The 19,215-nt window shown below is 36.1% G+C and overlaps 1 protein-coding gene across 1 annotated transcript in view; it reads left to right on the top strand.

The window, feature by feature from the left end:
- The window catches only part of CNTN1 (contactin 1), a 229,815-nt gene extending 217,336 nt beyond the window's left edge, over nt 1-12,479 (top strand). The window contains exon 24 of the mRNA XM_060166540.1: nt 12,192-12,479. Coding sequence (XP_060022523.1) covers nt 12,192-12,268 — 77 coding nt within the window. The 3' untranslated portion in view covers nt 12,269-12,479. The remainder of the gene's footprint in view (nt 1-12,191) is intronic.
- Nucleotides 12,480-19,215: the final 6,736 nt, after the last annotated feature.

Below are 19,215 nucleotides of genomic sequence, written 5' to 3'. Positions count from 1 at the left end.
GCAGCTACCACAGATAAGTGGCAATCTATTCCTTGACAAATGGAACAGATCAGAAAAACAACTTCCCAGTAATTTCAATAGGAAGAGCTGCCAACTCTGACATATTTTTATATAATAGCAATGCATTTTCTGTACCTTTTATTGTTATAAGACACAATTAGGTAAAACTATCCTCATTTGACTGATGAAGTAACTGAGCATCAGAGTTTAATAACTTGCCCAGAATCACATCGCTGTTAAAGAGACGTCAGGATTCAAATGATTTATAGCTCTAATATGTGTACTCTTAATCTCTATACTATGTCCAGAGAAGATTAATTTTGTGTGGCAATTTTTAACAAAAACCTGATACTGGGAAATGACATGGCACAATGGAGGATAAATGAAAACACCCAGAAATACCAAGGTCTTTCTATAAGTAATTCATTATTGCAGAATGAGTAGTAAGTGCCAGATAGGAAGAAGTGAGATTTCCAGCAACCAAACCCAAACCACATTTTGTTAACTATGTAGACAGGATCTGTCACAGCCTCTACCATTATCTAATGAGGCAGCATCCAAATGGTCATTGAAGAAGTTAAATAAACTCAGATTACTTTCTTTTAATTATTTAGACTCTATCTGTACAAGTGGAAAATTCACCTGATTTAAAGTTAAAATTCTTAAAGCACAAATTATGTGTTCAAATTAAAATATTATCTAAATATGTCCCTTTAAAGGAACAGTCTTGTTTTCCTGGTCCAAGATTATATTCTGAACACAGTTGCAACTTAAAATTGGCCAAGATACTACAGAAAGCAAGAAAGATGTTAAATAACACTTAAAAGCTCACAAGTTTATTAGCAGAACTCTCACAAGAGGAAAAAATAGCAAAGTTTTGGCGTGCAGCTAATTTCTCTCAGTGAATTCTATTTCCTTTTGATCCAAATTATAAAATAACTTCTGGCTAACAGTCATCCTCAGAATATGGACTATCAGTGAAGAGCCTTGTTTGTTCATATTTACATCTTGAGCACTCTACTGGATGTTGGTTAAAAGGGATGATTGCTTGATTTTGAGTCTACAAAGAAGTGGAGATTTGATAGGGAAAAAAATTCATTGCACCACATTTTCTCAGGAATGGTCCTTCTCACACATGCCTAGAGAAAGAAAGATCATGGGTAGAATGACAGCAGAGGGGGGTCCGAAGCAGGACCATTAGTTCAACTCATTCAACAAAAATGTACTGAACACCACATGTCTTAGGTAAGACTTGGTCCCTGGAAGTTGGAAGATGAATAAGAACATGGTTTCTGTTCTTAAGGAACCATAAAGTCACAGATAAATAAGACAGGTGAAAAAATAATTGGCAGCACAATGTATTAATTGTTGTACAAGCAAGCACTGAGGAGGAAGTCATTAAATTCATGCACAGTTACCTAAAAGAATGATACTTTGATGACTCTTTTAAGATCAATGAGCATTTTCTAGGCATAAAAGGGGGTAATAGGGCATATGAGTTTGAGGAAACAAGTGTTGACTCTGAGAATATGTAAAAATGGCATCACATTCAGTGAGTCTCTAATGCAGGATTCAAAAAGGAGAGAGAGGTAGTATAATTGGAGTATAGGTTATTACAGACTGTGAAAAGGGGGCAGATTGGATTTGTGGGTTTTGGTTTTTTCATCTTTTTACTTTTCTTGTGATTAAGTAAGAGGTGACGAGGTCCTAGATCACTGTGGCAGAGACAGGAGAGAAAGTGGAGCAGAGAGATTCTAGAGCGATGTTGGAGACGGAATCAATTGTACTTGGTGACCAAGACAGTGTATTGCAAGTGAGAGGAAAAAGCACTTTGAAAATGACTCTATGTTTAACATTCTGATTGCATGACAATCATTAACTGAGCTAAGTAATTTAGAAGGATGGGAAAATGTTATAAGAATAAGGATGGAACAGATGGTGTAGAGGGCAAGAGAAGTGGTACTCTGACAAACTCTGAAGAACGTAATATGGAAAAGCCAGGGAAGGGAAACAAGAGGTAAGACAGTCCAGGTGAAATAAATGTCAAAGCAAATCATTAGTCTCAAACTTCTTTCTAGATTTTATATTTCTTTCAATATCTTGAAAACTAATTATGTTATTTTTAAGCATATTAGTATATCATCATCAATCAACATCCAAAATTCCCTCTGTATAAAACACACTCTCACGAGTCATGGAGACACAAGGCACAAGTCTTATGGAGAGATAGTCAATAATGACTCCCAAAATTTTATAATGAAATGACTGGGAGAAGACTGGTATTACTGGTTAGAAATATAGATGTTGACAAAAGAATTTCAATTTCCACTCAGAGTGAGAGAATTTGATTTGTTCAGTATAAACAAAATGGTTTCTTAAAGCATTCCCCAGAATTCCTGTTGGTTAGCAAGGAGTAACTACTCTATTGATTTTTAAAAATAAACTCCTTACAGACGTAATGAAAGTCAACCTTCTTTTTTTTCCACTTTTTTTAACCTAAAAAGAATTTGGAAAGAACTTAAAATTTCAGGGTTTAGCACCATGAAAACATGACTAAGAATGAACCTTCTGGAAAAAAAAGAACTCTGAAAAATATATAAAAATAACAAAAATTCCATGTAGATGCCATCCAAAGTGATTGAAATTATTTTATATCTTCTACTGAATCAGCACAAACTCTTAGAAATCCTTTGGAGTAATTAGTGTTGATTTCAGCCAGTACCTCCTTACATGTTTCAGACTATTATGAAAATAGCTGAGAAACTGTTTCTTCTGTGAAAGTACAAAAAGAAGATTCAGTTGATTTTGATCCTCTTAATAGTTGTGAAGATTCAATGAATTCAGACTGTTTTTTATAAGAACTTCATGTGCATGTGGAAAAACAGAGAAGCACCAATTAATCCTTGCTGATAGATGGATGACACTGAATCCTACAGTAAGTAGGGGGCCTACAGTAAGGCCCTGAGGTCTGACAAACACATGAGTTCAGGATTATATTAGGGACGAAAATCTTAAATAACAAAATACCACCTCAAACAGGTGAGTCATTCATTTATCATAGCCCCAAAGCAAAGATGAATCAAGAAAAATCAAATGGGACTTCTGCTCTGGTTTGCCCTGGGAAAGCTTCCCAGATATTTGTGACTCTGAACCACCACATGAAACCAGCGGGTGACTAGGATCCTTGGCTGTTGTGACATGGGGATATTTATATACTGGTAATAAAATCCAACTCTCAACTCATTACATTAAGGAAAGTTGGACCACTGCATTGTCTGCCCATATTAAGAAGGATTCATGAAGCATCTTTGGGGTAGAGAAAATAGCACTGGGCTTAGAACCAGGTTTTAGTTCAATAACCAATTTTGCCTTGTGCTAGGTCAGCAAATCTGACTCTTCGACCTTTAATCTGCAAATGAGGATAATGAGACATACTTCAACTGTATTATAAGAATTAAACAAAATAACATGTTGCAAAAGTTCCCTGGACAGAATAGGCACTTAATAAATTAAAAAATAATAATAATCCATCGAACAAATATTTGTTGAGGACATGCTGTAGACCAGACTGTCCAGAAACTTATGAATAAATGATTTAAAGAAATCTTCTTATTATTCTTATATCATAGCTATCTGTACATTTAAATTTTTGGAGTTTTCCTCACAGAAGAAGATTTGATTTAAAAGAAAAGCAGAGGTAATACTTAAATTGAAATTAATCTGCATCTATACTTTGATAAAACCTGACATGTGAATTGAAAACCACCCCCAGGAAGGCCAGCTGGGTGAATGATGGCTGCTAGTTCCGTCCCACAAAAGAGTCACATGAAACTGGATATAGTTGCCACTTTGGGGCTCACAATGCCAAAGCTTAACAGGGGCTTTTCTGTGTCATCCCATCCTCTCATCTCTTGAAAAGCCTGCTGTTCTAAGCAAATTTAAAAGGCAAAATACCTATCCTTTCCTAGAACTGGGGAATGATTTGTCCCACAAATATTGGTACTAGAAATAGGCATGCAAGTATGTGTCTGCTAAAAATATGTCATCTCTCCTATAATTTTAGGGATGCCTGAACAAAATAGACCCTCCATGAATAAATAGTCATGACATCCAGGAGCATGATAGACTAAGCCTTTTTAGTTCTATGGTCTCACCTACAAGCAAACATTGTGCCCATCATGACCTTGAGCATTATTATTAAACTCAGCAAAATATCCTTTACTCAAATTTATGTAAAAGAACAGCTACGAAAAGTTCGGTGGGCTTTGTAAGAAGACATACCTGCCTGCTTCCCTTTGTTTAGCTTTCTTTTGATTACATACACTGATAAGTTTAAGGAAAATTGACTGTCATGTCCAGCTAGTTTTACTCCTACTCTTCATTGTCAGTACTGCAAAACACCAGTTTTTCTCCTAAAAATGTAAAGTGACAAAACTATAGAAGAAGCAAGTATGTCTGTGGGGGATGTAGGAGAGGTTCAGGGAGCAGTACTTCTTCTTAAGTAAACCTGGTAGGGTATGTGTCTGTAGCTCCTGAAGTTGTCTAGGAAGTCTTAGTCATAGATGTGTTCAACTGGGCCCTCAAGCCTAGCACTAAAGAGGAACCATTAGCCTTGGCATGGAGCACACATGAATTATTAAACTTTTTCTCTGGCTCTACTTGTTATTGCTTTGCCTCAAAAACTGATTGGGGAAAGGCAAGGCTGGGGCAGTGGAGGGAATAATTTAATATTTGTTTTTATGAATATTGCAAAATAGAACGAGCATCTGAAAGTCCCCAGGCTCTCTAAATTTTATTGATGTTGAGAAAAACTAATCCCAGTCCTAGTTTGATGCATTCCACAAAACCAGGGCTACCCAAGTAAGCATATTCTGCCAAACAGCTATTTCCAATACCAAATGCAAAGATGATCTAATAAGCTGGCTCTGGTTGTTTGTGAATAAGGAACTTGAGTGTTATTTGTTAAAGATTTTGTATAAGTTGAGGAAAAAATTAAACCCATGAAATGCATTATATGTATGTTGAACATTTTATAGAATAGGAGAGAGTTCTGAGTCTCTTATGTCTCATCCCATGCTTAGGGTATTCTCATATTCACTATATAATAATTTTTAAATGAACACACTAAATTTCATATTTCAGATTCACAATTATCAAATGGCATTTGCTATGTATTTTTAACTTTTTTTTCATTTAATTATCACAAATACCCTGCTGTGAAAATATTGTACTCCCCATTTTCCAGATAAGGAAATGGAGGCTCTGAGAGGTTAAGTACCTTGCGGAGGTCACACACTCAAGCGAGGGCAACAGTATTCAAGTAGAATTCTTTCTAATGCCAAGTCTCAAGCTTTTGTGAAAATCTTACCTTGCATTTCTAAAAAAGTAGGTAAACCAGTTTTAAAAGTCCTCAGAATTATACTCTCATCTTGCCCCCCAATTATATCAAAATTAGGTTATTTAGAATGTGTTTGTTAGTGAATGGACTGTTAGAAGTTAGTTTTATATTTCCCAGCAAATAATTGGTCATCACTCTAATGGAGATGCTTGATCCTTTCTCAAAGAAGAAATGCATCCTTGTAATCTCACATTTCCTGATAGGGAAAGGACCAAAGTAAGGAAAATATATGACTGCCAGGATAAGCTGTCAGCAAACCATACACCCTTGCCAAAAAAAACCAAAAACTATTTTGTTTGACATATGTGTTTATAATTGCCAAGTAAGTAGGAGCAGCAAGATTAGTGGGTTTCACCAGTTTGAAAAAAAAACATCATAGCCACTATCACTTATATGATCAAGCTTTTAATGTATATATATAAACACATATCAACTTTATCATAAATAACAAATATCTTTGCAAATTTTAGGCTCAATGCTTGATATTCTTGAACACATTATGGTTTGCATAGAATCATAGACTAATGGCAGTGCTAGGAACCTAAGGAGTTATAATATTGAACCCTATCATTTTACAGAAGGAAAAATCCACAGCCTTGACAAGTAAAATGGCCAAAGATCACACCAGCCTCAGAGCCATATTTTGAGTCCAAATATTCTCTTTTGCCCAAAGTTACACAACTAGCTATTGACAGAATTGCAAATAGGTCTTAAATTATCTTTTTTTTTTCTTCTTCTTCACATAGCTTAGTATTTTGCTATCTCAAAGAAGCATAAGGAGATAAAATTCTCAAACACAGAATAAGCAAGCTGATACACATAGACACTGTAATATAATAGATATCAAAGGCCAAAAACATCATCAAATATAAAAAGTCTTCTGTATCTCAAAGAAAAAATCCATCTTATTTTCTGATTTCTCTTTTGTTTTCTTTTCCAGAAACTCTTAAAACCGATTGGGGTAAATATCCATAACTCCATTTTGTCAAAGGCAGGTAGTTATGCTTATAATAATGGATTTAAAATTGAAAACTGTAACAGCATTTTCCCCAAGAGACCTATTTGAAGCAGAGCCAACTAACTTTTTAAAGAGATATATCTTTTAATTCTTAATAAGCATTAGACAATTTATAAAAATAAAAATTCTGATATATGGCCCAAAGAAAATTTTAACATTAACCTCACTGAGTTACAGAAGTTTTATTCCAAATTCTATACCAGTTTCTAGTCAAGGGTAAAAAATCTGGTGGGAATCATGAAAAAGAAAATATGAAAGGGAGAAGAGACATATAAGATAGAAATTCCAGAAATGAATTAACCAATAACGAATCTATAATTGTTTTGTCTCAGACATTCTGTAAAATCCCAGTAGTCAAGACAAATTTTGAAGTATTTGTTTTTGCCTCAATGGTTTTACATCCTTTAAGTGTTAAGTCCTGCAAGAAAATTAGAGTACATGAATTTTTAAAAAATTTTCTTGGTCAGAAAATTCATTCATACATTAAGTTATATGTCAGTATCTGAAAGTAAAAAACAGCTCTTCCTCCTTTAACTTTTGTTTTCACCCATTTCTGCCACAAAATTTAAGAAAATAAGTGCCATTTCCTCACTTAAACCTCACAACAATCTAATGGGTAAATGGACACAAATAATTTTCCAAAGGGTACACAGCCAGTAAATGATAGATCCAGAATTGCCAACAGGTCAGGCTAACCCCAAAAACAAAGCTCGTAATCAATACCTGAGATCAGAAAGTGTTGATGTCTTCTTAAGCCACCCTCCTCCTTGGCCACAGTGATTGGTTGAGGGACGGGAACATGTTCCCAGCTAGTTCAATCACACAAATGCACTAATTCAGCCACAGTATTGGTCTGAAAGTACGTATATGACTCAGACTTTGCAAATAAGAATCTTTCCTTGAGAGTTTTCTCACTGGAATTGGAGTAAAAAAAATATCATCTCTTTGATCTTGAGAATGTATGATTGTGAACTTGACTCTCTTGTCTACCTTGAGAAGTCAGTCTGAGAATGTGGGGCAATCTGCAAAGGAAGAAGACATGAAAGTCAGAAATGTAGCAGACACAGGTATTCAGTTAACTAACTAGCTCTAGTTGTCCCAAAGCAGTGCAAAATCAGCTTTTTCTTCAGTTGAGCTCCAGTTACTTAAAACCAAAGATCCCAGACTACCATGTCACAGAGGAGATCAACTTGAGCTAGACTACTACAGAAAAGTCCAATATGCCCTGTGTTGATAGGTGAAAGGACATTTCAGGAATGTTTGTGATCTAAAAGGACACAATGTGTGACTAGGGAACAGTAAATAGACATACAGGTCTCAAATGTATGTTGTCTGCAGGGGACACCTGCTTTATCTATTGTTTTGCTTTGTTTTTATCCAACTACTTTTCAAAAAATACAGTGTAGGACTGTATAAAGAGATGAACAACATCAAGTGTAGTATGAATCACTATCATTTACAGAAGTTTTCTCCCAGCTATGCACTTTTCGAAGTGCTCTACATAAAGCAGCTGTTTTCAAACTGTGATAAGCAGAGCCCTACACATTGCCTGGAGTGATGGGCTTGGGGGAGTACAGGTACAAGCATGAACGTAAAGGAGGCAACAAATCTGTGGTCTCCTGCCCCAGGCCCATCTTTAAATAAAGCATCCCCTCTCCCTGCTTGTTCAGTAAATGGGCTTGCACATATGATTGTTTCTGAAGAAAGGTTATGCTGCTAAAATATATATAAGAACCATTGATATACATCTTCTCCATACTCACAATAAAGCTATGAGATATATTACCCCTGTTTTGTACTTGAAGGAACTAGGGCATAAAAATATTAAGGAACATGCTCAAGATGACCTAGCCAATAAAAGGCAGAGGCAGTATTTGGACTCTTGCTTTCTTTGCCTGGCTCTAGAGCCCCATTACACTATTCACTATCCCCTTACATCTCCTGCTAGGACAGTGACCTGCTTACAGACCCTCATATTTGCCTGTTTGTTCTCAAAATCTAAACAACCAAGGACCAGTTACAAAACTGTAGTCTGATAGATAGTCGGACTACCTATAATTGACTGGATGTAACAAGGAAACGTACCCCAGAGCAGTTGTGGAACACCTCTCGAGTGAGAAGGAGGAACATCTTATGTAAGGTTTGAGTTCTTACTGAAGAATCCAGAGGAAGGTCTAAGGGAAGAAGCAATCAGTTTTGGATCAGTTGCTGTTTCTAAGATGAGGGCAGGAGTATCAGGAATTAACTAGGGTTGGGAGCCGTCTCAAGGGGAGAGTAGTTTAGCAATTGGGTGTTCCTAGTAAAAGATGGGAAGTGTAAAGCAGGTATGGAGTAGCACTGGTAACACAACACTAGCCACTCAATGAAGGGGTCATTTGTGCATTTGCCAGCTGCTGCATGACCTTGGCAGTGTCTCCATTTAAGTTCAAGCTGGGATTATCTGTGTCTGTCATACTACTAACCTGAATAAACGCAGGTGACTTTGCTCTTTTTCCCTCTGAGCTGATTTTTTACTCTCAATCCCAAACAGACTTTTACTCTTATGTTTCTCTAAACTTGCTGCTATCCCAGCAGGAGTTTTATTGAATTCGACAAATTTCAACAGCAAACACCCACTGACGTGTACCTAACACACCTAATATATATGAAACATACCCCTAGGCATGGGGATCAATCATCTTATCAAAACGCTTTCTTCCCTCAGCCCAGGGTTATAAGGCTTTGAAGGAATCCAAAGTAACATCCTATCAAGAAAAGTTAGAGAACCCCTCGGCCTGAGCAGTAAAATAAGGTCTTTCTGATACTGCAGATTTTTAATATCATCTCTCTGATAGGAGAGACATGTCACAGTGGTTACCTTTGTCTTCTTTAAACCCCCGTGTCCTACCCCTTCACTTTCTCTCCCACCTTGTGTTCTGCAATCAGAAAAGGTTCAGGGCTTTTAACTGGAAGAATTATTCATATTATAACTTTATGGTTCAAGACAACACAGCTGAAAATATGATTTGGATATATTCCCTGTCCTGAAGTTGTTCAAAATCTAGAGATATTAACAGGTGTGATCATAAACATGACACCACAAGGAGAAAATTCCAAGTATTAATAGTAAACATTAGCAATTTGGATTGGACCATGGTATCTAAACTTAAGCATCAGAAAAGAGATTTGTATTAAAAACTGACTAGAGTGGCGGTCTATTTAGCATAAAACCTGGAGAGATTGTTAAGCACTGCTTAACTTTTAATTAAATTTCTCTTCTCAATATATAACTCCCTCTAGAGGAATCCTTCCTGAGGGAAAAATAAATCTGGGCAGTTTAGGTTAAAAAAAGTCAAGAAATCCAATGGAAGAGACATAGTATTCTAAATTGGCCTTACATTTGTTCTTATAGGCAAAAGTAATTAACCAGACTGATGACTTTTTCATGTTTGATATTCAGTAGCTATGTGAAAAGAAAAATATACGTTTACTATATACCATGTTAAGTACTGAAATTATGCTTGATATACATTTTGTTAGATGGAAAACCAATATATGTTTAAAACCCCTCAAGAATATAGGGTTCCCACATTTAAAATGACTTTAAAATAGTAATTCAGTCAGGTCTCTAATTTGTGTTTGCAATGTGGAAGAGAATTGAAGATGAAGACCACAGTTACATAAGCTTGAGCCATTAGAGAAATTAAATATAACACACATAAACATGAAGAGTTTATTTTAAATAAATCAAATATCCTGATGTTGAAGCCTCAAATTATGAAATTGTGTTTGGTTTTCATACTAACACCAAAACTTCAAAATGGCATCCATAATTGACTAACTTTCTTTCCTTGGCCACAGTTTGTACTTAGCCAACCCACATATTCAGGCAAATACATGAATGTGTACCCATCACTGATGTAATTCGTGGTCAAAGACACAGTGTTGCAGAGACCCTGCAGTCATTCTCAGACAAAGGTCTTCAGGAAAGATCATTTAAATTAGGTCAAACATTGAAAGCTAATGTTTTTCTGTGTGATTAAGGTTTATTATTGGTCATCTTATTGAATAAAATAATATGTGGGCTGTGGCATAGTTTTAAAATATCTGTGTAGAAAAATAGAAGGAAAAAATGCTACAAGAATAAAGACACTTTGAAACAGCTTAGGTGCTCTGTTTTCCCGTAAGTCATTTGTTTTCCTCCTGTGCCCTTGCCTTGACACTTTAAATGCAAGATGTAATGTCCTAATGCTTTTCTAGCACTGGTACCTTTCCAAAGTTATCTGTAGAAAGTGGCAGAGAGGTAGAAAGAGCATGGGCTTTGGAGCCAGGCCAATCTGAGATCTAATCCTGGCTCTGCCTTCTACTGGCCACTGACCTTGAACAAGTCATTTTACCTGAATCTGAGTTACATAATCTATAAAGTCAGGAAAATAAGATCTGCATCATGATCTATTGTATAAATGTCATAATACATATAAATGACCAGTGTGGTGTCTGTCTTGTGGCTGTAGAACAGTGAACTGTAGCTGTAGCTGCTGTAGAACAGCAATTATCATGGTCATTATTTGTGTCATCATTGCTACTGATAATGCCGTTATGCATTATCATAAAGAGGCTATAAGCAGCTACTCGAGGGCTGTTTATATAGTGCTTGCTCTTCTGCCCTCACTTTTACCTTCGCTGTCCTGCTCATTTCTAAGAACCCCTTTATCAGTGTCTGATAATGTTTTCTCTCTTATATTTTCCATGCAGCCCTGAATGCTGCTAACAGGGCAATAGTGGAATGCAGGTAGACACAATCATCTTCCGCCTTACAGGGAGTATGACTGTGCTTTCAATGACCAAATTCGAGAGAAATGGCCTTGAGTCTTCCTAAACTTAAGAGGAATATTCCAAAGAAAGGTCTATTTAGGCAACTGTTGATATAGTAGATAACAATGATTTAAAGTTTCAATTTAGAGAATAAACTTCCAAAAATGGACACAAATCTATTATATTTACAAGCTGTTGACTGTATTTTTTGCTCATTGAAGAGAGCACCTAATAATTGTGGAGAGTTGAAAGGAAGAGTGTACCTTCTTGGTCCCACTTTTCAGCCCTTTCTCAAGAATTCCAGTGAAGCTGGACTTGGACCCATAAACTTACCTGACCACAGGAAGAGCCCTTCTAGGTGGCATTCAAGACGTAATTTAAGTCTGTAGAATATTACATCATTTTTATTCTTCATTTACATAACATCTCTCAGGGCAATTGTTCTTTAGATAAAAATTTGAATAGGTTATTTATTATTATCAAAAATACATTTCTAAAATCATTGCGTATAAGCCCCTAAATGTTTTAAAACCATTAGGATATGAAATCATGTAGGACCTTCCAGTATACCTATGATGTCATTGCCCCATGTAACATTATTAGCATTTTTCTGCATCTCTTTATCTTATTTGTTCACAGCTTACTGACGATTTTTCACTTATTTATACATGTTTCCTGACCTAGTGCCTTCTGGTAGGAGTTTGGGACTGCTGGATCACAGGAAAAACAGAAACATTTGTGATCTTATTATCATAAATGATTTATATGAACTTTTGGTATAAACAGTCCACACAGTCTCACACACAAAATCCTTGATAAAACATTTTTGTTTTTCTTAAGTCACTTAAGACTAAGTGAAGCTAGTATTTTTTTAAAGGAACCACTTGAGTTTCATGGTTACATAATACCCATAGCAGGGTAAATGAGCAACAGTGACTGTTATCAATGAAATAATATGCACTTTTTTGGTTTACATTATAGGTGCATCCATCCTATCACCATGTCTTCTTGGCTTCCTGCTTCCTGTCCTTGGCATCCTTGTGTACTTGGAATTCTGAATGTGGCATGACAACTGCTGCTCCCAGCCCAGCTCAGAGGACACCCTCCATCTCTGTGATGACTACAATTCCTTCCAAGTCCTGCAACTCCATCCTAAGCCAAATAAATTATACTTTAACAAACTATCCAACTGATTTACAGCATATGTTATGACTGAGGCATTCAGGAACCCCTTCATCCAAAAGAATAAACTTTTAAATGGATATAAAATGATTTTTAACTCGTTCCAATATGCCTTATAAACCACTTAACCTAATTCTGTGACAGTTGCATGATTTAATCCAATGGGACAATTTACAGTGTTCAATTCAATACCATAGGCTGTAGAGTGAAAGTAAAATCACCATACACAGGTGCTTTAAATTTAATAACAAGTTGTGAAATATAATAGAGGTTGAAACGTTGATCGTATGTGGTAAATGTAAGAGTAATACAGTCTCTTGTACTATCCTCTCTGTTTTGGGTCCTGCATATTTTTGAATGGCCCCTATCACTCATGGCATTTTGAGTTTTCTTTAAGAAAAAAGTATAACTAAAGCATTTAACATAATTTCCAATACCAAAACATTCTACTGAATGAGTTGGATGATTTTGAATATTGAAAACCAAATTCTAGAACTTACTTTCAGTATTCTTGTTTTGGAAGTAAGTAATTTTCTAAATATTTGGTCTTCAGAATCAGTAATACTTTTAAGTTAGTTTTTTAATAATAAAATTAATATACTACATGAAGTTTTTTTTTTACTTTTGTATTCTACTCTGACATTATTTTATGTTTTTCTTATCATCAATTTCAAACCTCAAAAAATCACAGCTCTTGTGTTAGAATATCATCATGTTGCTGTATTTATTCACACGTGAACTGATGAATTTTGAGAAGTAGAATGCTTCCATTTTTTAATTGAGATGTGACAGTCTTTACACAGCTAGGAATAAATGACAGTTAAGTGAATATCAAAATTATCTAATATTCTAGTGACTTTGTTTTTGTGCTTCATTCTAAGTAAAACCTCTCTTTATTAAAGGTATGGAATCAAGAAATCACCTGTAGCTCGGAAAAACTACAGTATTCCCTATTTTTTTTTAATTTAGTTTTAAACTCACTTCCTGCTTCAATGCAATACCGAAAACTGGCTATGAATACCAAATCAAGATGTTGCTAATGGTACTTTGAAGAGTATGCAAAACTGGAAGGCCAGGAGGAGACAAATAACGTGTCTGTCCAGTGGTCTCCCAAGTGTTGGTGCTTTAGGTTTTTATAAGTTGTGAAAAGGAAGATGCACATTTCTTCATTCTCCATGGTGTGCACGGAAATGTGTTTGAGTATGGATGTGAAAGAAATCAAGTAATAAAGGATTAGCTGGCTTATGAAATAGTGCAATGTCTGATGCTTCAAGAGGTATAATCCTATTTTATTAGCACAACCTTGCTAGCTAATTAGAGATAGAATTTATCTTTTTAGAAAGGATACCTTATAGGTTCATAAAAAAAATATTTACAGGAAGCAAAATAGATCTATTACTATTTTACCCCCCTTTCTTTAATTTGTATAATTTTTGTACTATATATCTATGTATAAATGTTTAGAGTTTTCATTATGAAAATACCAATAAATATTTCATTAGTTTACATTTAACTCTTTGTTGTAAAATGAAACTTTTTAAAAATAAGTGAAAGGGATGATTCTCCAGTGGAAGTATGTCAACAGTCTTGAGATCGTTACCAGATTTCATAAAATATTTAATTATTTGAAAAAAAAATCTCTTCATACTTTAGGGAAACGAATACTCTGTGAGCCTTCTGTACACATGTTTGTGTCTTCATTGTTACACCTTGGGGTTTTCCTTTTGCAATGTGACCCATGTTGGGCATTTTTATATAGTCAACAACTAAATCTTTTGCCAAATGCATGCTTGCCTTTTATTTTCTAATGTATGGTAATAAAGAGCAAAACTGGTTTTGCATGAAATGGTTCTGAAAGGTAAGAAGAAAACAGACTTTGGAGGTTGTTTGTTTAATTTTAACTTTGTGGCAGAGATAAGGTAGATTAAAATCTCTCATACACTGATAACTCAAGCCTTTCATTTCCTCATACAAGTGTACAAATTTGACTGGGACCATCAGTTTTAAACTGTTGTCAAACTAACTAATGTATCATCTGCTTTAAGACGCAAGATTCTTAATTAAACTTTATATAGATATAGATACATATGTTGTTTCTTTGTATTTCAAGGAAAGGTGATAGTAATTTTATTTGATACTGATAAATATTGAATTGATTTTTTTAGTTATTTTTTATCATTTTTTCAATGGAGTAGTATAGGACTGTGCTTTGTCCTTTTTATGAATGAAAACAAATTATAAAGAAATAAATGTCTTACTGTTACCCAAGAAATAACAATTGTCCTTTCAATTTACCTGAAGTTGAAAATTCGTTTTTAAAGGGTTTTCATTAAAAGTTTAATAGCATGGGAAAAATATATTACATGTTAAACAACAGTTCAATGTTTGAAGCATTCTACAAAAAATATACAAACAAACATAGAGCTACACACATAGACACACACAGGCATTATTACAGTGAAATACTCTCGCCTGGGAGATAACTTCAGTTTATGGAGAGGTCAATGCATATCACTCAGTCTAATGCTGGACACTAAAGCAAGCTGCTAGATGCTGAAAAAATAAGAGACTAGATAAACCCTGAATGAACTGATACTCTTAATAGAGGAATTTACATAAAAGCATAACTCTACAGACAGGAATCTGGTTCAGGTAAAGCTTTCTCTGAGTCCTGAGCCAGACTGAGCCCCAAATTCGAAATGCCAGAGCTTCCTGTGTTTCTGGCTTACAATCCTCCCCTGTGTTCTGATTGTGATTTCTCATTGGCATTCTGACCTCCTCTCCTGTTTCATGAAGCTTGCTTCCACCCTGCATCCTGGTTTCCCTTTTAGACCCTGCCTCTGTTTCTTGACCTTAAGGATTATATTACTTCCATTCTAATATTTTGCTTTTGGTATTTGACCTTGGATTGACCCCATCTCTAATTCCCCAGGCTTTGGGAGATCAAAGCTTCTTTCTGTGAGAGCATTTTCTATGTTAGTTCTCAAACCTGGTCGTCCATCAGGATGACCTGGAGAATTTGAAAAAATAAATAGCTTCCTTAGGTGTTAGTTCAGACTTACCAAACCAGAATCTGGGCAGTGAGACATAGGGATCTTTCTAGGTTGTTCAGGAGTGTCTGAAAAGGAGCCAGGTTTAAGAATCACAGATTTTCATCATTATTACAAGGTAGATTAACTGATGTTTTAAACTTAATCAACAATATTAACATCATGGATACATAATTTAAATATCTCTTAGAAAAAAATCCATTCTCTTGGTTTGTCTAAAATGCTAATTTGTTCATTTGCTCTCTTTTGCTTCTACGTCTTAAGTATCAAAAGGCTATATACTTTCTGTCTATTAAAAATATCCCCTAATTTGTTTGTGTCTAAAATCCAAGCAGCAGACTGAAATGCACTTCAGAAGATTTTTTTCTCTAGAGGAATGTGGATTTCACTTTTTTCTTTCTTTTTTCTTCAAGTAACTTGGAAAGTTAATTAAATTTTAATACCTAATTTCCTGAGTCTATAATCTTCTGGAGATGCTTAATAAAAAGATTGATGAAAGGTGCCCCCTCCCCAACTTGAATATTTTTTTTCCTTCACAATGGAAACATGGCGGTTTTGAATGAGTTGACTTCAAAATTAGTTGATGAGGAGGCCAAAATTAGGTTTGTACATTGTTTATCATATTTTAAAAACAGGTTTCACTTTCAGTTACTAGTAATAGATTTGATGCTTGGGGAAATATACCAGTACCCGTGATGCTATTACAGTTTGGCTCTAGAATTCAGTCAGGCTCATCCTAAGGCAAAACTGTAAAGTGAAAGAACTTGGTCTTCATCTATCCTATCTCCTCAGTCGGGCTCTTTTGCTTGATGGAAGCTGCCCTAAAAGCAATCCCCTATACCTTCATACCTTCTTGTATTAGTTTCGTAAGGCTGCCACAACAAATAACCACAAACTGAGTGCTTCCAATAACAGAAATCTATCTCTTACAGTTCTGGAAGCTGGAAGTCAGAAATCAAGGTGTCAGCAAGGTTGGTTCTCTGAGGGACAGTCTGTCTGTTCCATGCCTCTCTTGTAGCTTCTTGTGGTTGCAGGCAATTCTTGGTGTTTCTTGGTTTGCAGCTGCATGTCTCCAATCTCTGCTTCTATTGTCATGTGACATTCTCCCTTTGTATCTTTGTGTCTAAATTTCTCTCTTCTCATAAGAGCACGAGTCATTGGATTAGGGCCCACCCTAATCCAGTCTGACATCATCTTAACTTGATTACATCTGCAAAGACCTTATTTCCAAATAGATTCCAGCTGGATATAAATCTTGATTCATATCATAGATTCTAGCTGGATATAAATCTTGGTAGAATATTATTCAACCCAGTATACATTCTTTTCATCTTTTTAAAACCTGTATATGCCCCACTCACACTAATGAGGATATGATTGAAAAGCTGCTCTAAGCATGCTTTCATAAAACATTTATGTTGATAACATACAACAGTATGTATGGATTTCAAATGCATTAGGCCAAATGAAAAGAAGCCAGATTCGAAAGGCTGTGTGATTCCATTTATATGACATTCTGGAAAAGACAAAACTCTAGGGACAGAGAAAAAGTCAGTGGTTATCAAGTATTAAGAGTAGGAGGAGAGGGCTTCCCTGGTGGCACAGTGGTTGAGAGTCCGCCTGCTGATGCAGGGGACGTGGGTTCGTGCCCCGATCCGGGAAGATCCCACATGCCACGGAGTGGCTGGGCCCGTGAGCCATGGCTGCTGAGCCTGCGCGTCCAGAGCCTGTGCTCCGCAACGGGAGAGGCCACAACAGTGAGAGGCCCGCGTACCGCAAAAAAAAAAAAAAAAAAAAAAAGGAGGGTTTGACTACAAAGGGACAGCATGAGGAAGTCTTGGGGGTGCAAAACTGGTGGCAGTGATGCAAATCTATTGGTCAAAACTCTTACAACTGTACAACAAAAGGGTGAGTTTTACTGCATATACATTTTAAAAACTTTTAAAATGCAGTTATGCAAAGATCATGGGCATTGGACAAACCTGTGATCATGTTCTAACTCTGTTATTACCTTGTGAGACCTTGGGCAAGTAATGTGACATTTGGAAGATAATTTCCTTTCCCATAAAGTGAGGCTAACACTTTTCAATCATTCAGAATCCTTTCAGTTGCAAAGGACAGATACTCAACTCAAATAAGCTTAAGAAAAACAAGGAATTTATTGGCTCAAATAATGCCATCTGCGAGATATAAGGGCAGGATTTAAAGGCTTAAGTAATGTTCTCAGCAGACTGTCTCTCCATCCACTGATTCTAGTTCTCTCTGTGCACACGTTTCATTTTTAGGCAGGCTATGTCCTTGTGACAGGAATCACGGGTGCTGACCGTTCCAAGCCTACATTCTGCTGGCTGGTGGTCCCAAAGAAATAGGGACTCTTTTTCTGACCTAATACAGATATCAAATCTCATTAAAGACTCATATTATGCCCGGGAGGTTGGCCATCAGGGGCCATCATTGGCCTCCTGCCTGTCCTTCTGAATAATTGGAAGGTGGCAAGAGCACTGTAATAGAAATTCCACCAGGGCCACATGGAGTGGAAAGGGATGATTCCCCTAAAATAAATATCAGGTGCTATTAACAGAAGGAGGGTATTGGACAGACAAAAACATTCTCTACTCCACTTATTCTTCCTAAAATTCTATGAGTTAAAAAGATGATAGAGTTAAAATGCCTGGCATATAGTATTAATATATTCCCCCAAAATCTTAAATTTCCTCTCCCACCCCATGACTTTTCACCAGATATATGCAAATTAGCATTTAGGGCTTCTAAAAATCTTAATTCAGGTGATTGCATAGCTGTCTGTTTATATCTAGAACAGAGCTTAGCATTCACAGTCAACTCAAAGTCACCTATCCTTGGTCAGGTAGAGCTGATTTAGTTGAACTGAATGCAATAGAAGAAAGTAAAAGAATAAGGAAAAGGGTCTGTTGGCTCTGAAATCTTCCTTTTACTACATTTAAATGTATAACATTTTCAATGATGAGGGGTGAGGGGAAACCACTGTCAAACAGTTCTGTCTACACTTTTTTCATTATTTCTAAGAAAGAATGATGTGTATATCCAGACATAGTACAAGTTTTCAAGGGACTTCAGAACTTCAGTGGAAAATCTTATCTACATAGATTATCATGCCAATTAATCAATGGGAAGGGGCATACCATATTAAAGTGGTGAAAACACATACACCATTTTAAGTGAACTATATTAGTTATTTATCACCACAATAATGCTGCAGAAACACAACCACAAAACTTCAGTGACACGTAACAATAAACAGTAATTGCTCACACATCAGGGTCAGCAGTAGATCAGAAATGTGGCTTTGCTAATGTGAACCGGGCTTTCTCACTCGCTTGAGAGCAGTCTGACTGTCAAATGTTAGAGGCTGCCTTTAGTTGGGACCTTTAGGGCAACTTGGATCTGCTCCATTTTTCTCTCATCTTCCAACAGGCTAATTCTGGCATGTTGTCATGACAGTGGCAGAGGTACAAGGAAGCAAATGGAAACGTGCAGGTACACTTTCAAGCCTTCGCTTGCCTCATGACTGCTAATATCCTATTAACCAAATCAAGTCACATTATAAAACCCAGAGCCAAGGAGAAGGGCACGTCATTCACGTATATGGGTGGGCACCTTATAGTTACCAGCAAAGGGTGTGGATATAGGGAATACTGACGAATTGGAGCCAAACGATGCAGTCTACCACAGACATTTACCAAATCCCATTGGATCTAAAAGGCCATTAATTCTACTATTAAGAAAGAAAAAAT

This window comes from Lagenorhynchus albirostris, chromosome 11, assembly GCF_949774975.1.
Source record: "Lagenorhynchus albirostris chromosome 11, mLagAlb1.1, whole genome shotgun sequence".
NCBI classification, from domain to species: domain Eukaryota; kingdom Metazoa; phylum Chordata; class Mammalia; order Artiodactyla; family Delphinidae; genus Lagenorhynchus; species Lagenorhynchus albirostris.
Note: the sequence above shows the minus strand (reverse complement) of the source record. Positions and strands in the feature narration are given on the sequence as shown.